The 27,321-nt window shown below is 25.2% G+C and overlaps 1 protein-coding gene across 9 annotated transcripts in view; it reads left to right on the top strand.

Annotated features, from left to right (window-relative positions):
- Nucleotides 1-27,321, top strand: part of IRSp53 (Insulin receptor substrate 53 kDa) — a 109,030-nt gene that overhangs the window by 43,323 nt on the left and 38,386 nt on the right. For 4 of the 9 annotated variants that reach the window (XM_075305100.1, XM_075305108.1, XM_075305106.1 and 1 more), the window contains exon 2: nt 25,906-26,201. In XM_075305100.1, the coding sequence (XP_075161215.1) occupies nt 26,157-26,201 (45 nt within the window). In that variant the 5' untranslated portion in view covers nt 25,906-26,156. Of the gene's footprint in view, nt 1-21,677; nt 22,044-24,944; nt 25,811-25,905; nt 26,202-27,321 lie in introns of all 9 variants that reach the window. The other 5 variants (XM_075305103.1, XM_075305101.1, XM_075305105.1 and 2 more) reach the window with 3 other exon arrangements.

Genomic DNA, 27,321 nt, shown 5'->3' with positions numbered 1-27,321 from the left:
ATACAAAGAAGTTTTGGTGCAATCCCAGTTTCGACCGAACACAAAAAAAATTTCACCGGGGGATTATCTTCTCTCAGTTATGCTGGTGGCAAGATTTGTTTTTCGATTTGCCTGAAATTTGAAATCTAGAGATATTATAGATCCCCAAAAAGCTATGCCAAATATGGTGTGTATTTTATAAGTCCATATTCTGAGAGCCCTATTTCCCGAATTGACTCCTTGCGAAGCCGAAATTTTCATCTGATTTCCATGGAGCTTCATTTTGGACCCATAAGGGTTGCCCAAAAAAAGTCGGATATGGATCTTCGTATAAATTTAAATGTTTTTTTGCATAACCAACAAGGGTCCCCATGTTTTTCTTGCTCACTTGGTAGCATTAGTTAAACAAATCAAACTTAAAGCCGAAAGCCATCAGACCACTTTCATATTTTATGAAAACTATGTCGAAGAAAAAAAAAACACTTAAGTCATTACATTGTTCATGTGTGCCGTTTTCATAAAGGTTAATAATAAACTTAAGCATCTTGACCTTTTTCTTACCTTCTTAATTTTCTTTTCTTTGTTAATGGGAATTTGGCAGACTATCTTCAAAGCATAAATAAAACCAGTTTGAAAGAATGCAAGATTATAGTTAAATCTGCAAGGAAAATTTCAAAAACTAATTAATCCAGCTGGGAATTATGATGTTTACATCAAATGGACTTTAAGAAAAATGAGAAAAATGTAAAAGTTAGGGGGTAAATTGAATAAAGAAAAGTAATTCTCAACTTATTGGAATCTTGGTGTGTGGGAAAATTTGTTCAGACTGAGTGGGAAACCCGACAGCCACAGTTGGCAGAATCCTACTAAGAAGAAATAAAATTTTGCCAAAAATTTCTATTACAATAAAATTTTGACAACATTTTTTATAGAAATAACATTTTGAGAAAATGTTCTATAGATATAAAATTTTGACCAAATTTTCTATAGAAATAAAATTTTTACAAAATTTTTTATAGAAATAAAATTCTGGCAAAATTTTCTATAGAAATAAAATTTTGACAACATTTTCCATAGAAATAACATTTTGACAAAGTTTTCAATAGAAATAAAAGTTTGACAAAATTTTCTATAGAAATAAAATTTTGACAACATTTTCTATAGATATAACATTTTGACAAAATTTTCTATAGAAATAAAATTTTGTCAAAATTTTCTATAGAAATAAAATTTTGTTAAAATTTTCTAAGAAATAAAAGTTTGACAAAAACTTTCTATTGAAATAAAAGTTAAAAAAGAAATCTGTAGAAATAAAATTTTGACAAAAAAAAAAAAAAATCTACCGAAATGCAATTTTGACAACAAAATTTTCTATCAAAATAAAACTTGGACAAAATTCTCTATAGAAATACATTGTTTTCAAAAATTTCTATAGAAATAAAATTTTTATAAAATTTTCTCTAGAAATAAAATTTTGACACAATTTTGACAAATTTTGACAAAATTTTCTATAGAAAAAAAATTTTAAAAAATTTTGTATAGAAGTAAACTTTTGATAAAATTTTCTATATATATAAAATTGTGACGAAATTATTTATAGAAATAAAATTTTTACAAAAACTTTCTATAGAAATAAAATTTTAAAAAATTTACAGAAATACAATTTTGACAACAAAATTTTCTATCGAAATAAAACTTGGACAAAATTTCTATAGAAATAAAATTAAAAAAATCTATAGAAATAAAATTTTGGCAAAATTTTCTCTAAAAATAAAATTTTGACACAATTTTCTCTAGAAATACAATTTTGACAAAATTTTCTATAGAAACAAATTTTAAAAAATTTTGTGTAGAAATACAATTTTGACAAAATTTTCTATAGAAATAAAATTTGTACAAAACTTTCTATAGAAATAAAATTTTGACAAAATTTTCTATAGAAATAAAATTTTTACAAAATTTTCTATAGAAATACAATTTTGACAAAAACTTTCTATAGAAATAAAATTTAAAAAAAAAACCTACAGAAATAAAATTCTGACAACAAAATTTTCTATGGAAAAACATTGTTCACAAAATTTTCTATAGAAATAACATTTTAACAAACTTTTCTATAGAAATAAAATTTTGAGAAAATTTTCTATATAAATAAAATTTTGAGAAAATTTTCTATATAAATAAAATTTTGAGAAAATGTTCTATAGTATTAAAATCTTGAGAAAATTTTCTATAGAAATAAAATTTTGACAAAATTTTCTATAGAAATAAAATTTTGACAAAATTGTCTATAGATATAAAATTTTGACAAAATTTTCTATAGAAATAAAATTTTGACAAAATTTTCTATAGAAATAAAATTTTGACAAAATTTTCTATAGAAATAAAATTTTGACAAAATTTTGTATAGAATTTTGACAAAATTTTCTATAGAAATAAAATTTTAACAAAATTTTCTATAGAAAAAAAAAATTGTATAGAAGTAAACTTTTGATAAAATTTTCTATAGACATAAAATTGTGACGAAATTATTTATAGAAATAAAATTTTGACAAAACTATCTATAGAAATAAAATTTAAAAAATCTACAGAAATACAATATTGACAACAAAATTTTTTATCGAAATAAAACTTGGACAAAATTCTCTATAGAAATACATTGTTTGCAAAATTTTCTATAGAAATAAAATTTTGACACAATTTTCTATAAAAAAAATTAAAAAATTTTGTATAGAAGTAAACTTTTGATAAAATTTTCTATAGACATAAAATTGTGACGAAATTATTTATAGAAATAAAATTTTGACAAAAATTTTCTATAGAAATAAAATTTTAAAAAATCTACAGAAATACAATTTTGACAACAAAATTTTCTATCGAAATAAAACTTGGACAAAATTTTTTATAGAAATACATTGTTTGCAAAATTTTCTATAGAAATAACATTTTGACAAAATTTTCTCTAGAAATAAAATTTTGACACAATTTTCTCTAGAAATAAAATTTTGACAAAATTTTCTATAGAAACAAATTTTTAAAAAATTTTGTATAGAAGTAAACTTTTGATAAAATTTTCTATAGACATAAAATTGTGACGAAATTATTTATAGAAATAAAGTTATGACAAAACTATCTATAGAAATAAAATTTAAAAAAATCTAAAACTTTCTATTGGAATAAAATTTAAAAAAATCTACAGAAATAAAATTTTGACAACAAAATTTTCTATAGAAATAAAATTTAAAAAAAAAACTATAGAAATAAAATTTTGACAAAAACTTTCTATAGAAATAAAATTTAAAAAAATTACAGAAATAAAATTTTGACAACAAAATTTTCTATCGAAATAAAACTTTGATAAAATTCACTATAGAAAAACATTGTTACAAAATTTTCTATAGAAAAAAAATTTTGATAAAATTGTCTAGAGAAATAAAATTTTGATACAATTGTATAAAGAAATAAAATTTTGCCAAAACTTTCTATAGAAATACAATTTTGAGAAAATTTTATATAGAAATAAAATTTTGCAAAAATTTGTATAGATATAAAATTTGACGATATTTACTTAAGAAATACAATTTTGGCAACATTTTCAATAAAAATAAAATTTTGGAAAATTTTCTATAGAAATAAAATTATACAAAAATTTTCTTAGAAATCAAATAAATTTATAGAAATAAAATTTGCTTTTAAATTTCAATGTTTTACAAGTAAGGCAAATTAAAGTAGAGAAAAACAGTTTTTATTTAAAGAAATATTATTTAAATTAACTGGCTTTTTTTGAAACTTTGGACTTTGGAGACAAAAGCGTTTTATTTTTATTTGAATTGTATTGGTAAAACAGGACATTTCAATTGACCTGTTATAGGACATAATTGTTGAAATCAATGGTGGATGATATATGAGACCCATCCCGGTCAAACTTAATGCAATTCTTATTAATTCAGCCAATATGCCAGTTTATCTGCTTCTCGCTCCTTTATTTTCATTTGGCTACAAAACGAAATGTTTCCCAATGGCTTTTAACATTCAAACTGGACACGATTTTAAGCTAGTTTATCTAACACTTATTGAAGGTTGTCTGAAAAAGATCTCAATTTATTTTATACACAAACGAAAAAAATCAGCAAAATTATAGGGGTACATATCCAAAAAAAAAAAAAAAAACTATACTGCAAAGCAATAAAAATCGACCATCATGATTAAACCATTATGGTGGTGAATATCTCAAAAAATAGCCATTAATACCGATTTCCAGTAATTTTTTTGCAGCAAGACACATACAAATACTTCATAAAACCAATGGTTAAAAACCAAAACAATCGGTAAGCCTTACTTATGTCTGAGGCTGACATTATAAACAAAAAATTATATGCAAACACAAAAAACTACGGAACATTAATGGCTATTTTGCGTTTGAAGTCCAATTATTTTCGTTTTTCTTTTGTTGGTGAGAGACGAAAAAACCATTCTATTTTTGGTATGATCGACCATAGGCTGGGCTTTTGTCTATACGCAAAGGTATTTTGGTTTGAGTCAAGTGAAAATATCCAAGTAAAAGAAATTGTTAATTATCTTAAAAGCAACACTTTTGTTTTTGTCGTAAATGTAAATCAACTTACCAAGCAGAAAATTAAACCAAAAAACCATAAAAGTGAAATTATTTATAATTTCACACATATTTGTTATTATTTTATTAAAAATTTCATTTTTTAGAGATATTTAGTAGTTTTGGTTGTAAATGCTATATGCTGCTTTCCGTTGGATATGTTTTTAAAAATTAAATTCAACTTTTCCGGTTTTAATTTAGGTTTGTGCAATATATAAAACGTGTTAACTTTTCCAAAGAAAAATAAAAAATAACAATAAAAATAAGAAAATAATTACACCTAACAACTTAAACTTTATTTTAACTTTAATTTAATTTAATTTTGTTTTATTTAATTTGTTAAGTGTTAAAAAAAATTAAATTTAAAATTAAAACAAAAACAAATTGCTCCGATTGCTTTTTACATTTCTAAAGATATTGAAATTTTTAATACTATTGAATTAAAAAAAACATGTTGGCAAATTTTATCTCTATAAAAATTGTTGTCAAAATTTGATTCTAAAGAAAATTTGTCAACATTTTATTTTTTAAAAATGTATTTTTAAAAAATTTGAAGTAAAAAAATGACAAATTTTATCTCTACAGAATATTTTGTTGAAATTTTATTTCTATAGAAAATGTTTGCCAAATTTTATTTCTATAGAAAATTTTATCAACATTTTATTTCTATAAAACATTTTGTCAAAATTTTATTTCTATAGAAAATTTACCCAAAATTTTATTCCTATAGAAAATGCTGTCAAAATTTTATTTCTAAAGAAAATTTTGTCAAAAATTTATTTCTATAGAAAATTTTGTCAAAATTTCATTTCTATAGAAAATTTTGTCAAAAATTGATTTCTATAGAAAATTTTGTCGAAATTTTATTTCTATAGGAAATTTTGTCAAAATTTTATTTCTATAAAAAATTTTGTTAAATAGAAAATACTATAGAAAATTTTGTCAAAATTTAATTCTATTGAAAATTTGCCAACATTTTATTTCTATAGAAAATTTTGTCAAAATTTTATTTCTATGGAAAATTTTTGTCAACATTTTATCTCTATAGAAAATTTTGTCAAAATGTTATTTCTATGGAAAATTTTTGTCAAAATGTTATTTCTAAAGAAAATTTTGTCAAAATTTTATTTCTAAGGAAAATTTTGTCAAAAATTTATTTCAAAATTTCTATAGAAAATTTGTCAAAATTTGATTTCTATAGAAAATTTTATTTCTATAGAAAATTTTATTTCTATAGAAAATTTTATCAAATTTAATTATATTCACCCCTATTCCTGAAGTCGCCCTCGATCTCGCCGTCGCTTTTAGTCGTCTGTCGCTTTTAAGTCGTCTCATCATTCAATTGGTATTCCTGTGAAGTGGCGACGGCGACGACGACGATTACTTTTTGTACCACTTACACTACTCGGTAATAAAAGGCCGATATCACTAGAAAACAATCAGCTGATGCGCAAAAAATTAATTTTAATTTTTTCAATTTAAAATATTTTTATTTCTAACGCAATTCTATGTCGGAAAATCAAGAAAAATATTTAATTTGACGCGGGAAAAATGTGGATATATATTCAAGGACAGTAAAATCTTCCAAAACTATAAAAATGGATACGACGCTTAGATTAAATAAATGATAAATTTGACTCGGGAAATGATTTAGATATCTACATTAGGTCAATAACAACATCCGGCAAATACAATTGGAACGACTTTGACATTATGTGTCCAAGGATCATTCAAAGTTTGTGAAGGACACAATTGTTATGCTAAATAAAATACATTGGCCTTGAAGGGTTTCTATTAAAAATAAATGGAATTGAAAATCAACACGTTTACTTTAATTGTACAGTGTTCTTTTCTATGATGTGAATGTGATGACCATAACTGCTATATATACAGATTTTTCCCATGTTTTGTAATTTATTTTTCAATTGTTCGATTAATAAAGTCCAAAAAACTTCTTCAAAAATTAAACACTAAACTCGTCGCTGGTAAATTTAAAGGCGACACAGAGCGACTATATTTGCGACAAAAAGCGACACCAGGAATACCGATTTTCTTCGATAGCAGAATATATCGACGAACGGAATACCAATTAGAGGCGACCGACGAAAAGCGACAAAAAGCGAAGGAGAGGGCGACTTCAGGAATAAGGGTGATTGAAAATTTTGTCAAAATTTAAATCTATTGGAAATTTGCCAACATTTTATTTCTATAGAAAATTTTGTCAAAATTTTATTTCTACAGAAAATTTTTGCAAACTTATTTCTATAGAAAATTTTGTCAAAATTTTATTTCTATAGAAAATTTTTTTTATTTGGATGGAAAAATACCTCTTAGTTGGAGATTTATATTTTGCAAAGTCTCTCAAAACATCAAGAATTCTACCAATCTACCAAAAAGAAAAAATCTGCCAGAATTCTACCAGCTGTGCACTGAAAAAATATTGTCGTGAGGTCAAAGATTTCATGTCTTTAAAATACGAATGAAAATTTTGCGTAGCATAGAAGACGCATTTCTCTAATATATAGTTTTTTTCCTTGTCCAAAAGTCGATAAACTTTTGAATGAAGTCGTATTGTCCTTATAATTAAGTGATTTCACTTAAAAATGGGTATCATAACATGAAAGAAAAAATGTTTGGACTAAGGTCAACTAGACTTTAAAAATTCAGAAAAATTATTTAAAATTAATGAAATTGTCTTTAAATTTGTTGTCTTTTTGCATCTTGACTACAAAGCAAAAAATCGTTCAAATATAGGACACGTTTTTCAACACTTTATTTTAAAGACGTTTTTTACTTGAAACATAGCATAATTTCTACTGGAAGTCGAGTCTGAATTTGGAAAATAAAGTCGCCGTTATCCGTTTTTAAAGGACTTTGATAGCATATGAAGAAAACAAGCTGAAGAAACGAAAAATTAAAATTTGCTTCCTAGAAGCAAGTACACAAAACCCAACTTTAAAAAGGAATTGTTTCTTAAAAGTATCCTTATTTGTATTCTCCGCTTCTTTGGCTCGGAATCAATACCAACATTTTAAAAGTAAAGACAAAATCTTTGGAACCGAGCATGCTTTTTTTTCAGTGTGGCAACCGTGGTTACATACCTATTATACCCCATACCACAGTAGTAGTGATTATATTTTTGTAGTGATTATATTTGAGATATGCCGCATTTTTTCCCATATACGTATCTTTCTTTGTGTTTTTATTATTAACCATAATCCTACTTGTTACTATGATAATATCGTGTTAACTATGTAAATCCACCATTATATGTTAGAATTAAATATTTGTGCCCTAATGTTACAGTGATATCTCATTATGGATGGAATTGATTAACCTTTCCCTTGCCTCGAAGCATACAAGTTAATATTTTATAAATTTTCCTTAGGCTATTTAATTATGCAAAGATTCAAAGATGACCCAAAAAATTTCCAATTAAAATTTCGTTCTACATTTCTCAAATCATCATTTCCTACGGCAGTGGATAAACAAAAACCAAAACCGGTTTATCACTTTTTCCAAACTGACTAATCGTAGATATTTGTTGGTAGTTAATTTCGATTCATTTTTATACTCGAAAGCATTCACTAACTTCTCTACGACTATCTACATTTTGTACCAAGTTCACAAGCAAGAAATTAAAAAATCTTTTGTTTAAGTTTATCAGTAGTCGTATATATCTTTCATGGGGTTTTTGTATTTTTTCAGAACCATTTCTTTTCATTCCAAACACATGCCGAATGCTTTTTGGGGTCTTTGCTCTAAATATTTGTGACCAATTCTTATAATTTATCGCTAATGATGCTTACTAGTAGTTTTTTTTTTGGGAGTTAGACATGATTTGTATAAGGCTGTGAAAGAATGAAATTCTCATATAAATTAAAACTATTTTTTGAAAAAATAGTTTCCATTCATTTGAATGTGAAAGCTTTTGGAAAATATTTCTCACTTGAAGGGTGAAAATTCTCATCAATCATTTTTGTTTTTTTTTTTTTTTTTTTTTTTTTTATGGAAAAAGGTAAAACCCCCTCTTCAACTAATTATGGGTTGAGAACAACACTAGAACTCAATGTTCCAGAATATAGGATATAAAACATGTCTTGCATATGGTCAATATGTTAAATTTGGTTTATATTAAAGCTATGTGAAGCACATAAGAACGGTAGTGAGTTTGGTAAGATCTCTTCTATTAGCGACAAGTTTTTGGGTGCATAAATTTTATTTTATATTTTATTTCTTTAGAAAATTTTCTCAAACATTTCTATAGAAAATTTTTGTCAAGATTTTATTTCCATAGAAAATTTTTGTCAAAATTTTATTTCTATAGAAAATTTTGACAAAATTTATTTCTATAGAAAATTTTGACAAAATTCATTTCTGTAGAAAAATTTGTCAAGATTTTATTTCTGTAGAAAATTTTGTCAAAATTTTATTTCTATAGAAAATTTTGCCAAAAATTTGATTTCTATAGAAAAATTTGTCAAAATTTTATTTCTGTAGAAAATTTTTTCAAAATTTTATTTCTATCGAAAATTTATCAAAATTTTATTTCTACAGAAAATTTTGTCAAAATTTGATTTCTATAGAAAACTTATAGAAAACTTTGTCAACATTTTATTTCTATAAAGTTTTTTCAAAAAGTAATTTCTATACAATATTTTGTCAAAATTTTATTTCTATAGAAACTTTTGTCAAAATTTCAATTCTATAGAAAACTTTTTCAACATTTTATTCTTATAGAAAACTTTGTCAACATTTTATTTCTATAAAAATTTTGTCAAAATTGTATTTCTATAGAAAATTTTGTCAAATTTTTCTTTCTGTAGAAAATTTTGTCAAAATTTCATTTCTATAGAAAATTTTGTCAAAATTTTATTTCTATAGAAAATTTTGTCAAAATTTTATTTCTATACAAAATTTTGTCAAGGTTTTATTTCTATAGAAAATGTTGTCAAATTTTTCTTTCTATAGAAAATTTTGTCAAATTTTTTTTCTATAGAAAATTTTGTCAATATTTTATTTCTATAGAAAATTTTGTCAAATTTTTCTTTCTACAGAAAATTTTGTAAAATTTTTTTCTATAGAAAATTTTGTCAAAATTTTATTCTTATAGAAAACTTTGTCAACATTTTATTTCTATAAAAATGTTGTCAAAATGTAATTTCTATAGAAAATTTTGTCAAAATTGTATTTCTATAGAAAATTTTGTCAACATTTTATTTCTATAGAAAATTTTGTCAAAATTTTATTTCTATAGAAAATTTTTTCAAAATTTTATTTCTATAGAAAATTTTGTCAAAATTTGATTAATATAGAAAATTTTGATAAAATTTTATATCTATAAAAATTTTTGTCAAAAATTTTATATCTGTAGAAAATTTTGTCAACATTTTTATTTCTATAGAAAATTTTGTCAAAATTTCAATTCTATAGAAAAATTTGTCAAAATTGTATTTCTATAGAATTTTTTTTTTTTTTTATTTTTTTATTTTATTTTTTATGGAAAAAGGTAAAACCCCCTCTTCAACTAATTATGGGTTGAGAACAACACTAGAACTCAATGTTCCAGAATATAGGATATAAAACATGTCTTGCATATGGTCAATATGTTAAATTTGGTTTATATTAAAGCTATGTGAAGCACATAAGAACGGTAGTGAGTTTGGTAAGATCTCTTCTATTAGCGACAAGTTTTTGGGTGCATAAATTTTATTTTATATTTTATTTCTTTAGAAAATTTTCTCAAACATTTCTATAGAAATTTTTTATCAAGATTTTATTTTCATAGAAAATTTTTGTCAAAATTTTATTTCTATAGAAAATTTTGACAAAATTTATTTCTATAGAAAATTTTGACAAAATTCATTTCTGTAGAAAAATTTGTCAAGATTTTATTTCTGTAGAAAATTTTGTCAAAATTTTATTTCTATAGAAAATTTTGCCAAAAATTTGATTTCTATAGAAAAATTTGTCAAAATTTTATTTCTGTAGAAAATTTTTTCAAAATTTTATTTCTATCGAAAATTTATCAAAATTTTATTTCTACAGAAAATTTTGTCAAAATTTGATTTCTATAGAAAACTTATAGAAAACTTTGTCAACATTTTATTTCTATAAAATTTTTTCAAAAAGTAATTTCTATACAAAATTTTGTCAAAATTTTATTTCTATAGAAGCTTTTGTCAAAATTTCAATTCTATAGAAAACTTTTTCAACATTTTATTCTTATAGAAAACTTTGTCAACATTTTATTTCTATAAAAATTTTGTCAAAATTGTATTTCTATAGAAAATTTTGTCAAATTTTTCTTTCTGTAGAAAATTTTGTCAAAATTTCATTTCTATAGAAAATTTTGTCAAAATTTTATTTCTATAGAAAATTTTGTCAAAATTTTATTTCTATACAAAATTTTGTCAATATTTTATTTCTATAGAAAATTTTGTCAAATTTTTCTTTCTATAGAAAATTTTGTCAAATTTTTTTCTATAGAAAATTTTGTCAAAATTTTATTCTTATAGAAAACTTTGTCAACATTTTATTTCTATAAAAATGTTGTCAAAATGTAATTTCTATAGAAAATTTTGTCAAAATTGTATTTCTATAGAAAATTTTGTCAACATTTGATTTCTATAGAAAATTTTGTCAAAATTTTATTTCTATAGAAAATTTTTTCAAAATTTTATTTCTATAGAAAATTTTGTCAAAATTTGATTAATATAGAAAATTTTGATAAAATTTTATATCTATAAAAAATTTTGTCAAAAATTTTATATCTGTAGAAAATTTTGTCAAAATTTTTATTTCTATAGAAAATTTTGTCAAAATTTCAATTCTATAGAAAAATTTGTCAAAATTGTATTTCTATAGAAAATTTTGTCAAAATTTTTATTTCTATTGAAAATTTTGTCAAAATTTTATTTCTATAGAAAATTTTGTCAAGATTTTATTTCTATAGAAAATTTTGTCAAAATTTCATTTCTATAGAAAACTTTGTCAAAATTTGATTAGTATAAAAAATTTTGTTAAAATTTTATATCTATAGAATATTTTGTCAAAAATTTTATTTCTATAGAAAATTTTGTCAAAATTTCATTTCTATAGAAAATTTTATCAAAATTTTATTTCAATAGAAGACTGAAGTATCTTGTAATTGGAAAGGAATATTTTGCTAAATCTACCGAAACATCAACAATTGTACCAATCTACCGAGCTATCATTATCAACTATGAGTCTAAACTGTGTAATCAAAAGACTTAAGAACAAAACGCGAATTTGGACCGATTCAAATTCCAGGTTCTGTAAAAATTTGCACAAATTTCTTAAATCTTTCGTTTCCACACGCACAGAAAAAACATGTTTGGACATGGTTGCCGCATCCATTTAATGCTTATTTAGAGTATGTAATTGTCGCGAAAACCATGTATTTTGTCTTTGTAAAAATAATTTTCGAGCGGAGAAAAATATATGTTGGCAATAAGCATTTAAATGGTTCTCAAATGCCGCAAACATGTTCTATTATTTAAATGATAGAATTTGAGACCATTATATGGTCAGGAAAATCGTGTATCTGACCATTCAATTTTTTTACTTTTTTGCAGAGAACAAAATATTTTTATAGTTTACGTATAGACATGTCTACAACCATTACATGACCATAAAGACCATGTACATTGTTATCGTGACCATTTAATTTTTTAATTTTTTGCAGCGACAAGAATTTTATAAAAACATTGAGCAGGTACACACGATTTTCATTTTGCGCGTCAGTCGTGTGTTGATTGTTTCTTGGAATGGACGGAGAATACGGAATTATTGTGTTTTGTGTTAATTTATTTATTCAGAAATGGCACGTGGTTTTATGTGAATACAAAAAAGGAAAGTGTAATTGAAAAAATATACCTGGTTTTTGTTCTGCATTTTGATATATGATATAATTTATTTTTATTTGCAGTTACATGATGTCTGCGTTTGTACATTTGATGGTCACGAAGTAAATATGGAATGATTACTTATTGTTGAAATTGAACCAAACTAGAGTGTGTAAAAATATGTGAAGTTTGCTTGCACGACATTATAAATACAAATAAACAATGAATTAGTTTATAAATAAATAAAAACAAATAAATAAAGTTGATTTTGTGTTTTCTTTTCTCAAGTGGCGTCCTTTTTTCGACGACGAAAAAAGTTTTTTCATAAAAATCAAAACATTTTAGGTTGTGACCATGTTCTTTTAACTAGAAGAAAAACATTTTTGACGAATAACATAACATTTTAGATCGTGACCATTGTCTTTTAATGGAAACAAAATTCTTTTTATCAATATAATAACATTTTAGATGAGGACAATTGTATTTTTCTTAGAACCATGTTCACTGAGCCAACATGGTTGCAGGTTAAAATGTTACATGGTCGCCGCAAAAATAGCTGCTATCATATTATTTTGCTCTTCGAATATGATTGTGGCAATCATGTTTCTTCTCTGCGTGCACTGAGTTTCAAAAGTGTTGTCAAATTCAAGTCAATACCTGCTTTTTTTTTAAAACGTAACATTTCGATATATTGGCCTTAAGTCTCAAGATTTTACATTGGTTGGAATATTTATGAACCGATCCGATCAACTATGAGACAAAAACTCTCCTGTGGAATCAAAAGACTTAAGAACAAAACGAGATGTTGAACAGATTCAAGTTACAAGTAAATATTTCTGTAAAAATTTGGAATGGTTTTTAAATCGTTTGTTTCGGTACATGCTTGATTTTAAAATTAACATAACATCTCAATATTTGTAATAGTTCGAAAATTTTTTATCTGATTGTGAGTCATAAAACTCTCCTAGAGATGTTTTACGTTCATATCACAGCAATGATGCACAAAGTTGAAAATTTGTTGAGTGTGATTTAATTGTACCCGGTTCCAAAAAAATTGTCTTTACATTAATGATTTTGATATTCCGAGCCAAAGAAGCGGAGAATTGAAGTAAGGATGAATTTAAGACAAAATTCTCTTTTAGATTTAAGTCTTGCGTACTTAACATAATTTTAGAAAACAACTTCATTGAAAAGTTCATCGACTTCTGGCCAAAGAAAAAAATCTTTATATCAGGGAAATGCGTTTTTTATGCTAAGCAAAATTCGGATTTGTATTTTAAGAACATGAAATCTTTGGTCTCATGACAATATTTTTTTTAAATAAAATATTCGTAAAATTACAAAATCCCTAACCAATTTCTGAATTATTAATGATCCCATGTGTGAGGCTTTACATTGTAATAGCTATGGTAAAAGCATCATAAATACTCTTCACATGTCATCTTTCCCATATATTCAAAAGGATATACGCTTATTGTTGTCATTATGATTGAATAATTCCCCTAGACAACCATCTAAGTCATTGATGCACAGATCAGATATTCATAATACTCCAATAGCAAACAAAACGAAAAATGGTGAAAGTATTTGAAAAAAAAACTCTTTTATTTGCATCCATTGGCATTGATGATGATAATGATGTTGGTCATGACAACATCATTATCATCATCGTTAGATAGATGCAAATAATATCGCCAAAACTGATTGGAAATGACCGAAACCAAATTAGACTTGGATTCATCCTCTTTCAACTAAAACAAAAAATCAAAATCCATGATTGAAAACTTGCCTCATACGAAGAATTGTTAATCCCTGTAAAAGAAAATGTTCATTTTCATCATCAAGCCAATGAAAATACACTAAAGAAAGCAATTACCAAAGTCGTGTTTTTTTGGATGCGCTAATAGATGCTGGTAACGAAACTATTATATAAATAAATGGGTATGGGCAAAATCGTTCAATGCCCTTTGGTGGAATTTGAGGGGCAACGACATTATGTGATAATAGTAGTGGACATTGTATTATGATGTGTCTTCGATAGATTGAATTGAACATAATACGATATATTTGATTCAACAAAATTAAATTCAAAAAAAAAAAATAAAATGAAATTATATTTTATAATCTTATAATTATAACAAGTTTAAATTAAATAGAACGTAATTGAAAAAAAAAAATTTATTCAAGAAAATTAAATTAAAAAAATAAAATTAAAATTGTAATAAGTATAAATATTATTAAAAAAATAATATTAAATTTATATTATATTAAATAATATATTATATTAAAATCAAAATAATGTTAACTTGAAATGAAAGAATTTATTTTACTAAGTATTTTTTTTTTTTAATTCATATATTTCACATGCATGCAATTAAAATTGATAACCGTATTTATATCTTATAATTTTTCTTTCATATTTTGTTCATGATTGTTTATGATGACATTTATTTTGTTTCTTCTTTTACTTCGGTTGATGTGTATCGGCTATCCACGAATTATCAAAAAATGAGTTCATTGACATCCATTTCTTAATCTACATGGTTGTCGATATCTGTTGGTGGACCAAAATATTCCCCCAATTATATTTTTGTGTATTAACCGCGATAATTTGTTGGAATATTTGGAACGATAATGGGAGATAATGATGTTAATCAGGTATCAAAATTATAAAGCTTAATATACAAACTGTTTTTTTTTTGTTTTTGTAAGATAAAAAAAGAGCTCAAAAGAAACCTGGCATTCCTAATGAAAGTGGAAGAAGTTAAAATAAATAATTTCAATATATAATGCATCTTAAGAGTTTGTTTAGTTTTATTTGCAAAAAATGAAAGAAATTGAACAATATTATTGTATAAATACATTTTTAATTTGTGGAAAAACTGAAACGAAGATAACTTCTGAAACTTCTTCTTTTTATTTAAAGTCTTTATGGGAAAATTCTATTTCTATAATTTTGTCAAAATTTGATTTCAATAGAAAATTTTGCCAAAATTGTATTTTGTCAAAATTTTTCAAAATTTTCCAAAGATTTTGTCTTTACTTTAAAAAATGTGGTATTGATTCCGAGCCAAAGAAGCGGAGAATACAAGTAAGGATACTTTTAAGACACAATTCTCTTTTAAATTTAGGTTTTGTGTACTTGTTTCTAGGAAGCAAATTTTAATTTTTCGCTTTCTCAGCTTTTTTTCTTTATATGCTATCAAAGTCCTTTAAAAACGAGTTAACGGCAACTTTATGAACGATTTTTTGCTTTGTAGTCAAGATGCAAAAAGACAACAAATTTAAAGACAATTTCATTAAATGTAAAGAATTTTTCTGAATTATTAAAGTCAAGTTGACCTTAGCCGATACATTTTTTCTTTCATGTTAAGATACCCATTTTTAAGTCAAATCACTTAATTATAAGGACAATACGACTTCATTGAAAAGTTTATCGACTTTTGGACAAGGAAAATAACTTTATTTTAGAGAAATGCGTCTTCTATGCTAAGCAAAATTTGTATTCGTATTTTAAAGACATGAAATCTTTGACCTTGCGACAATATTTTTTTCAGTGTATAAACAATTTTGCCAAAATTTAATTTCGATAGAAAATTTTGTCAAAAAAATGTATTTCTATAGAAAATTTTGTCAAAAAAATTTATTTCTATAGAAAATTTTGTCAAAATTTTATTTCTATAAAAATTTTCGTCAAAATTTTATTTCTATAAAAATTTTGTCAACATTTTATTTTCATAGAAAATTTTGCCAAAATTTTATTTCTATAAAAATGTTTGCCAGAATTTTATTTCTATAGAAAATTTTGCCAAAATTTTATTACTATTGAAAATTTTGTTATAATTTGATTTCTATGGAAAATTTTGTCAAAATTTGATTTCTATAGAAAATTTTGTCAAAATTGTATTTCAATCGAAAATTTGTCAAAATTTGATTTCTATAGAAAATTTTGTCAAAATTTTATGTCTATAAACAATTTTGCCAAAATTTAATTTCTATAGAAAATTTTGTCAAAAAAATTTATTTCTATAGAAAATTTTGTCAAAAAAATTTATTTCTATAGAAAATTTTGTCAAAATTTTATTTCTATAAAAATTTTCGTCAAAATTTTATTTCTATAAAATTTTGTCAACATTTTATTTCCATAGAAAATTTTGCCAAAATTTCATTTCAATAAAAATTTTTGCCAGAATTTTATTTCTATAGAAAATTTTGCCAAAATTTTATTTCTATAGAAAATTTTGCCAAAATTTTATTTCTATTGAAAATTTTGTTATAATTTGATTTCTATGGAAAATTTTGTCAAAATTTGATTTCTATAGAAAATTTTGCCAAAATTTTATTTCTATTGAAAATTTTGTTATAATTTGATTTCTATGGAAAATTTTGTCAAAATTTGATTTCTATAGAAAATTTTGTCAAAACTTGATTTCTATAGAAAATTTTGTTAAAATTGTATTTCAATTGAAAATTTTGTCAAAATTTTATTTCTATAGAAAATTTTGTCAAAATTTTATTTCTGTAGAAAATTTTGTCAAAATTTTATTTCTATAGAAAATTTATCAAAATTTGATTTCTACAAAATAATATTCAAAATTTTGGTTTCTATAAAAAAAATTCTATCATAATTTGATTTCTATAAAAAATTTATCAAAATTTAGTTTCTTAAAAAAATTTGGTCAAAATTTGATTTCTATAAATTTTTGTTCTATAGAAAATTTTGTCAAAATTTGATTTCTGTAGAAAATTCTGTCATAATTTGATTTCTATAGAAAGTTTTGTAAAAATTGGATTCAAATTGAAAATGTTGTCAAAATTTGATTTCTATAGAACATCTACAGAAAATTTTGTCAAATTTGAGTTCTATAGAAAATGTCAAAATTTTATTTCTATAAAAAAATTTTGTCAAAATTTTAGATCTATCGAAAAATTTATCAAAATTTTATTCCTATAGAAAATTTTGTCAAAATGTTATATGTATAAATTTTTTTTGTCAAAATGTGATTTCTATAGAAAATTTTGTCAAAACTTTATTTCTGTAGAAAATTTTGTCAAAATTTTATTTCTATAGAAAATTTTGTCAAAACTTTATTTCTATAGAAAATTTATCAAAATTTGATTTCTACAAAAAAATAACATTCAAAATTTGGTTTCTATAAAAAATTTATCATAATTTGATTTCTATAAAAAATTTATCAAAATTTGGTTTCTATAGAAAATTTGGTCAAAATTTGATTTCTATAAAAATTTGATTTCTATAAATTTTTGTTCTATAGAACATTTTGTCAAAATTTGATTTCTGTATAAAATTCTGTCATAATATGATTTCTATAGAAAGTTTTTTAAAAATTGGATTTAAACTGAAAATTTTGTCAAAATTTTATTTCTATAGAAAATTTTGTCAAAATTTTATTTCTATAGAAAATTTATCAAAAGTTGATTTCTATGAAAAAATATTCAAAATTTGGTTTCTATAAAAAATTTATCATAATTTGATTTCTATCTAATTATACAATTATTTTTCGAGCTTTATGGACAGATATAGATTAAGGAACATGGTTAATAGAGCCATTGAAAAGAAAACGCCAGATACAAATCTATACCCGCCTGGAGTGTACATGTTTCGGTTCGGGCGAATGAACCTTTCCACAGCCTTTAGTATAGATCTGGCTGGGAGAGATAACTCAATTTTTGGGCCCTTTATGCTAACTCCTTATGGAGAAAACATTTGGGAAATTTCCTCTTACAAATTGAATCATCTTTTCTCCCACTGTATATCATCTTTTCATATAACTTACAAGTCCCTTAATCTTATTTTTATTTCGTTTTGTTACATAGTAATGCAACAACACTAAATTTATTTTTAGAAAGCTAATTTGTTAGAATTCACCTAAGTGGTGAACAGTCGAACAATGCTTATTGTTTCTACAGTCAACTACAACATGTGACAACTTACAGAAACTGGTTTCCAGGATACAACAACAATTCTAACGCGTACATTAGTCGTGTTTTTCCTAGTTTTACGACGGGCTCATCGTTGCTTATTATATTTCATGTTAGCCTGATACCGAAACAGGCAATTGACGTCCAAATGCATTATATCTAATTATACAATTATTTTTCGAGCTTTATGGACAGATATAAGAAAGAAAACGCCAGATACAAATCTATGCATGCCTGGACTGTACATGTTTCGGTTCGGGCGAATGAACTTTTCCACAGCCTTTAGTTTTCTTTTCAATGGCTCTATTAACCATGTTCCTTAATCTATATCTGTCCATAAAGCTCGAAAAATAATTGTATAATTAGATATAATGCATTTGAACGTCAATTGCCTGTTTCGGTATCAGGCTAACATGAAATATAATAATTTGATTTCTATAAAAAATTTATCAAAATTTGGTTTCTATAGAAAATTTGATTTCTAGAAAAATTTGATTTCTATAAATTTTTGTTCTCTAGAAGATTTTGTCAAAATTTGATTTCTATAGACAATTTTGTCAAAATTTTAGTTCTATAGAAAATTTTGTCAAAATTGGAGTTCTATAGAAAATGTCAAAATTTTATTTCTACAAAAAATTTTGTCAAAATTTTAGATATTTAGAAAAATTTGTCAAAATTTTATTTCTATAGAAAATTTTGTCAAAATTTTATTTCTATAGAAAATTTTGTCAAAATATGATTTCTATAGAAAATTTCGTCAAAATTTTAGATCTATAGAAAATTTGGTCAAAATTTTTCTTCTGTGGAATATTTTGTCAAAATTTTATTTCTATAGTAAATGTTGTAAACATTTTATTTAAAGGGTGATTCTTTTGAGGTTAGGATTTTCATGCATTAGTATTTGACAGATCACGTGGGATTTCAGACATGGTGTCAAAGAGAAAGATGCTCAGTATGCTTTGACATTTCATCATGAATAGACTTACTAACGAGCCACAACGTCGAATTTTCAGTGAATGGGCCCTAGAAAAGTTGGCAGAAAATCCGCTTTTTTATCGACAAATTTTGTTCAGCGATGAGGCTCATTTCTGGTTGAATGGCTACGTAAATAAGCAAAATTGCCGCATTTGGAGTGAAGAGCAACCAGAAGCCGTTCAAGAACTGCCCATGCATCCCGAAAAATGCACTGTTTGGTGTGGTTTGTACGCTGGTGGAATCATTGGACCGTATTTTTTCAAAGATGCTGTTGGACGCAACGTTACGGTGAATGGCGATCGCTATCGTTCGATGCTAACAAACTTTTTGTTGCCAAAAATGGAAGAACTGAACTTGGTTGACATGTGGTTTCAACAAGATGGCGCTACATGCCACACAGCTCGCGATTCTATGGCCATTTTGAGGGAAAACTTCGGAGAACAATTCATCTCAAGAAATGGACCGGTAAGTTGGCCACCAAGATCATGCGATTTGACGGCTTTAGACTATTTTTTGTGGGGCTACGTCAAGTCTAAAGTCTACAGAAATAAGCCAGCAACTATTCCAGCTTTGGAAGACAACATTTCCGAAGAAATTCGGGCTATTCCGGCCGAAATGCTCGAAAAAGTTGCCCAAAATTGGACTTTCCGAATGGACCACCTAAGACGCAGCCGCGGTCAACATTTAAATGAAATTATCTTCAAAAAGTAAATGTCATGGACCAATCTAACGTTTCAAATAAAGAACCGATGAGATTTTGCAAATTTTATGCGTTTTTTTTTAAAAAAAAGTTATCAAGCTCTTAACAAATCACCCTTTATATATAAAATTTTGTCAAAATTTGATTTCTATAGAAAATTTTGTCAAAATTTATTGTTTTCTGCCCATCCAAAAATAACAGTTTGCTCTAGGCGGTAATCACAGCCCTTCTCTCTGTAAAGGGTGATTTGTTAAGAGCTTGATAACTTTTTTTAAAAAAAAAAACGCATAAAATTTGCAAAATCTCATCGGTTCTTTATTTGAAACGTTAGATTGGTCCATGACATTTACTTTTTGAAGATAATTTCATTTAAATGTTGACCGCGGCTGCGTCTTAGGTGGTCCATTCGGAAAGTCCAATTTTGGGCAACTTTTTCGAGCATTTCGGCCGAAATAGCCCGAATTTCTTCGGAAATGTTGTCTTCCAAAGCTGGAATAGTTGCTGGCTTATTTCTGTAGACTTTATACTTGACGTAGCCCCACAAAAAATAGTCTAAAGGCGTCAAATCGCATGATCTTGGTGGCCAACTTACCGGTCCATTTCTTGAGATGAATTTTTCTCCGAAGTTTTCCCTCAAAATGGCCATAGAATCGCGAGCTGTGTGGCATGTAGCGCCATCTTGTTGAAACCACATGTCAACCAAGTTCAGTTCTTCCATTTTTGGCAACAAAAAGTTTGTTAGCATCGAACGATAGCGATCGCCATTCACCGTAACGTTGCGTCCAACAGCATCTTTGAAAAAATACGGTCCAATGATTCCACCAGCGTACAAACCACACCAAACAGTGCATTTTTCGGGATGCATGGGCAGTTCTTGAACGGCTTCTGGTTGCTCTTCACTCCAAATGCGGCAATTTTGCTTATTTACGTAGCCATTCAACCAGAAATGAGCCTCATCGCTGAACAAAATTTGTCGATAAAAAAGCGGATTTTCTGCCAACTTTTCTAGGGCCCATTCACTGAAAATTAGACGTTGTGGCTCGTTAGTAAGTCTATTCATGATGAAATGTCAAAGCATACTGAGCATCTTTCTCTTTGACACCATGTCTGAAATCCCACGTGATCTGTCAAATACTAATGCATGAAAATCCTAACCTCAAAAGAATCACCCTTTATATCTGGAGCGAAACTATTGACCAATCATCAGAATAAATTCGATGAGTTCATCAAATAAACCATTAGTTGATTTAATTAATTTCCTAATTAAAACAAAATCAAATCTCACAGAAAGTTTTTTTTAATTCAATCACGAAATTAATTGATCCCATTAATTCTCTAATTGAAATTGCTTCAATCACTGCCAGTATATGCTTTGTACTTAAGTACATGTCACATACGCTAAAGCCAGTATGTGTTATGTATTACATATCAAAATTTAATGTACCTTTTCTACATCACGTCCATCTAAGATATCATTGTTTTTTTTTCAAAAATCTCATTAAATTAACATGTATGTTTCTTTCTGATTCATTATGTTTATGATTAAATGAAATGGTAATTATAATATACTAATTTATGTTTGCTTGCTCTTATTTAATTGCAGATAATTAACTACATTTTTCAAGAGAAGGAGGAGTAGGAAAAGCGTAATGTTACAATAACAACAGATAACATTTTTAATGGCTTTAACAGATACGGCCCACTCACCAGTACCGCGCTAACTTCGACTCAGACGAAAAGCGAGAAATGTTTGGCATCAACAACAACATTATCTGGATGTATGAGATATGAAGAAAAATCAACCAGCCGTATAACATGAAAAAAACATCATTACCAACCGACGTGACAAATACCAATATCAATTACCAAATTAAAAACAAAGGAAGAACGACCAAATATTTGTTTTATTTTTGCATAAAAGCAAAAATATAAATGTTATCATTGTGATTCAAGGAAACACAGACATAAAGTACGTGTAATAAAAGTAAAAAAACAATAAATATAAATATATAAAAATATATAAATATTTCGGGATTATAGAACAAAAACAAATATGAATCACCAAAAATCGCTTTATTGTTTTTCAAAATAGTCCTCATTAAGATCTATACACTTGTGCACGCATTTGAACCAATTATCGAAACATGCATTCTGAACGAATCAACCGCTTCTTCAGGTGTCAAAAGACTTAAGCTACTCTTGTAGTCCACACTAAAAAAAAGTGAACTCTCTATTTCAGTAAAGCCAATTTAACTATATTTTAGTTCATGAAATTATTATGTTTGGAGAATGTTTTCTTTGCTGTAATAATTTTTTGCGTATGTTAGTTAAATTAACTAAAAAAGGGCAAAAAATTATACACAAATTAAGCATAAAGATTTATTAAATTCGTATTTCTCACAAAACAGTTCATTATTTCTTTAAGTTTGTAAATTTTACCATAAAAGGGTCCATCATGAACTTCGTATGTCACTAACGACATTCTTGCAATTTTTAACTCCAACTTCTTCCTTCAAAATACAAAATTTTCTTTAACAAGTAAAAAAATTAATTATGTCTAATAAATTTTCTTGAATGTGTCGCAAAATATTTACCTATTTTTGTGATATCGGCGTGATGGCAGAGCTTGTAATACTGTTAAGTTAAAATTTTCTAAAAATATTCAAAATTTTCTAAAATTAATCTAAAGTTTTCTTCCTGGTGTGTTTTTATTTCTAAAGATTTTTTTTTCAAAATTTTATTTCCATAGAAAATTTTGTCAATATTTTATTTCTATAGTAAATTTGATCAAAACTTTATTTCTATAGAAAATTTTGTCAAAAAATTTGGAAATTTTTTCCAAAATTGTATTTCTATAGACAATTTTTTCAAAATTTTATTTCTATACAATTTTTTTCAAATCTTTATTTCTATAGAAAAATTTTTCAAAAATTTATTTCTACAAAAAATTTTTGTCAAAATTTTATTTCTGTAGAAAATTTTTGTCAAAATTTTATTTCTGTAGAAAATTTTATCAAAATTTTATTTCTATAGAAAATTTTATCAAAATTTTATTTCTATAGAAATTTTTTCCAAAATTTTATTTGTATAGACAATTTTGTCAAAATTTTACTTCTATAAAATTTTTTCCCAAATCTTTATTTCTATAGAAAAATTTTCCAAAAATTTATTTCTACAAAAAAAAAATGTCAAAATTTTAGTTTTATAGAAAATTTTGTCAAAATTTTATTTCTAAGAAAATTTTGTCAACATTTTTTTGCTATAGAAAATTTTTCCAAAATTTTATTTCTATAGAAAATTTTTCCAAAATTTTATTTCTATAGAAAATTTTGCCAACATTTTATTTCTATAGAAAATTTTGCCAAAATTTTATTTCTTTAGAAAATTTTTCCAAAATTTTATTTCAATAAAATTTTTTTCCAAAACTTTATTTCTATAGAAATATTTTTAAAAAATTTATTTCTACAACGAATTTTGTAAAAATTTTATTTTTAAAGAAAATTTTATAGAAAATTTTGTCAACATTTTTTTGCTATAGAAAAATTTTCCAAAATTTTATTTCTATCGAAAATTTTCTCAAAATTTTATTTTAATAGAATTTTTTCCCAAATTTTATTTCTTTAGAATCCATCCATCCATCATGAACTTCGTATGTCACTAAAGACATTCTTGTAATTTTTAACTCCAACTTTTTCCTCCAAACTACAAAATTTTCTTTAACAATTGAAAAACATTAATTATGTCTACTAAATTTTCTTGAAAAAAGTAGAAAAATATTTACCTATTTTTGTGATATCGGCGTGACGCCAGCGTTAAAATTTTCTAAAAATATTCAAAATTTTCCAAAATTAATCAAAAATTTTCTTCCCGGTGGGTTCACTGCTTTTTCAGTGTAACCAATAGAGAGACAATCTTGTCAAAAATGTATTTCTATAGAAAAATTTTCCAAAATTTTATTTCTATAGAAAATGTCTCCAAAATTTTATTTTTATACAATTTTTTTCCAAAGCTTTATTTCTATAAAAAAATTTTGTCAAAATTTTATTTCTATAGAAAATTTGATCAAAATTTTATTTCTATAGAAAATTTTGTCAAAGTTTTATTTCTATAGAAATTTTTTTCCAAAATTTTATTTCTATAGACAATTTTTCCAAAATATTATTTCTATAGACAATTTTGTCAAAATTGTATTTCTATATAAAAATTTTCCAAAAATTTATTTCTACAAAAAAATGTTATCAAAATTTTATTCTTATAGAAAATTTTGTCAAAATTTTATTTCTAAGAAAATTTTGTCAACATTTTTTTGCTATAGAAAATGTTTCCAAAATTTTATTTCTATAGAAAATTTTGTCAAAATTTAATTTTAATGGAATTTTTTCCAAAATTTTATTTCTTTAAAAATTTTTTCCAAAATTTTATTTCTAAAGAAATTTTTTCCAAAATTTTATTTCTATAGAAAATTTTTTCCAAAATTTTCTTTTTCGTTAAATTTAATTAACGAAGTTTTGAAATTTGAGTTTTTTCGCGAAGGTTTTCCGTTTTTAGTAGGAAATATTTTTTAAACTAACGAACCATTGTATATTTGGTAATATTATTTTTTCTAAGTGCTTGGTCAAGCGTCATTTCCTTAGTTGTCTTTTTGTTCACCTATTTGTTGCTCGCATACAAACTTTGCAAGTTTTACCCAATTTTAATTATTATAAAAATTTGTTTATCCCAAACGAATTCATAATACACATGATAACAAATAGCACAAATAAATTTTTGTAACGATTGTAATTGTACCAGATAGAATAAAAAGAAAACGAAAATTCCAATTTCCTCTATAGTATTTTTAATTTTTTTTTTTCAAAATATTACCTTCAAGGTGGAAGGAGTTTTGCGAACGAACATTGATTAAAAACTCCATCGCCTTGACAAACTCAGCTGGAGTTATAGAAATAAATGAGGGCAAACTAAAGAAAAAACCCCAGACATCTGAATGGATATCATATGAAACCACAAAAGCACATGTCCACAATAAAATCTTAACCTACAGAGAGAATAAACGATTGAGTGAATATGTCTCCTGAAATTAATCTACAGATAAAAAGAAAGCCAACTCAAGGCCTGCCAAAGAGAAATGAGAATAAGAAAGATGATAGTTGGGCTTAAAAAAAAAAAAAAAAAAAAAAACAATGAAAGAAATGAAAACAAAAACTCACAATCAAAACAATAAACTGGTTACAACATTTAATGTCAGATATTTTCGTCCCCATTTGCCCCTCTGCCACTTTTCCACATCAACACATTCCCTTCCGCCTAAAGCAACGAAGAAAGATTTGAAAGAAATGTGATGGAGAGAAGAAAAAATCTGCAGCATTTAAACTTTCTTGGTAACCTTTTTCCCGTTGGCCATAATCAGCATTAAGAGTCAGTTGCCGTCAGTTGGACGGCGTTAAATGCAACATTAAACAGCACAACATCCAATACAGGAAGCTTTTACAATAGCAAACAAACAATAATGACAACAAGTTGAAATCGAGACTGGTTTGTAGCAATAGATGCGGATGAGAGTGGTTGGTGGTGGTAGCTTGAAGCGCTCCCCTGTTAGGCTAGATAGTTGGCTGGCAGGCAGTCCGGGAAATGTTAGCACATGTTCATAATAGTATCTTCAGAAAAACGAAAGACTTAAGACGCAAACTTCAATTTCGAGTATTTCGGGTGTTCGAGTCATTTAGAAAGTGAAATTACGTTCGTGCATTCAACTGTTTTACCCTCCTCCCCAAAAATCAAAGCCTTTGCAATTTCGTGTCATTGAAAGTGAATTTTATTTATTCCTTTTATAGCAAAAAAACAACAACAACAACGACAACAACAACAATAGAAACAAGTGAATATATATGAAGTGATTGCAAAATAGAAATATACAAATATTTATCAATAAAACTAAAAAAAAAATATTAAAAAAGGATATAGAAAATATATAAAAAACAAGGCAATCATAAAAACAAACAAAGACGAAAACTCATCGATTTTGTATCTGCTGAGAATCAACAAAATCAATATACCCGTAATATAGACCACACACCGAGACACCATGGAGTCAGAGGAAATTACCAAAATGGTTGATGGTGTTTATAAGGTGAGTACACGATTCCAATTAAATCAATGACTATGTAGTATAAGTACACTAAAGAAAATAACTTTTGGCTACAACTATGACAATATGTAATTGATCCATGATTTTTTTAATTGAAATTTGTTTTAATTTTTTTTAATCTTCATGGTAGAATTGATAAAATTATTGAATTGATAACTCAATATTTTTTTTTCAGTGTAGTAGGAGTATTAATGAAAAGAAAGTTTAGAACACAGATTAAAAACCTTCTTTTAATTATTCTATTTAATTAAACTTTATTTTAAAGAATTTTGTCATTAATATTTGTTCTAGTGTAGCAGTAATATTACTCATAGATCGAATCGATCTACGACTTTCATGTTCTAGTCCATTATAAGGTCCGGATATAAGATATAATCGTTATACCCCATACTCACACTCCTTCACCTCTAAGCTCTTTAATGTTGTAAAAAATAAATCATTTAAGATTAATTGGAGATTTTGTTTTCCATTTTTTCCGCATACCATTCTATAGCCTATCAAATTCCAAGTAATTTTTATTTTTAGAAATTAATTGATTATTTATTGCTCGGTGGTAACGTTGGATGAAATATAATTAATTAAGCAATTGTATAATTTTAATGGTTCATGAGTTGGGTAGTAGTTTGAACAATTACAAATTTTACAGCGGGTGTTAGAACAATAAATAACTATGACATAAGCCCAAGTCAGAATTTATTTAATGCATCAATAGATATTGTATAGGAAAAAACATTTTAATGGAGATGAGAAAACGAGGCTTCAATTTTTTTTTAAGTGACTCATTGATAACTTTTTAAAATCTAAGACATAAGAGACTTATATAAAATTTTGATACAAAATATATTATCTTTGAATTGAATACTATAGTAGTGGACCTAATTAAATTTAGATTTTTTTCCCAAAAAAGTGTGGTATTTATCTCTCCAAATCAAAATGCTACACCCAAACACATTTTCATAAAAATTAAGCCAACAAAATGTGTTCATTGTTCCACAGAAAATCTTGTTAATATTTCATTTCTTTAGAAAAATTTTGCAAAATTTTATTTCTATAGAAAATTTTTGCAAAATTTTATTTCTATAGAAAATTTTTGCAAAATTTT

The sequence above is a fragment of the Haematobia irritans genome, chromosome 4, assembly GCF_050003625.1.
Source record: "Haematobia irritans isolate KBUSLIRL chromosome 4, ASM5000362v1, whole genome shotgun sequence".
NCBI classification, from domain to species: Eukaryota; Metazoa; Arthropoda; class Insecta; order Diptera; family Muscidae; genus Haematobia; species Haematobia irritans.
The sequence above is the reverse complement of the archived record's forward strand: the minus strand, read 5'-3'. Positions and strand labels throughout refer to the sequence as shown.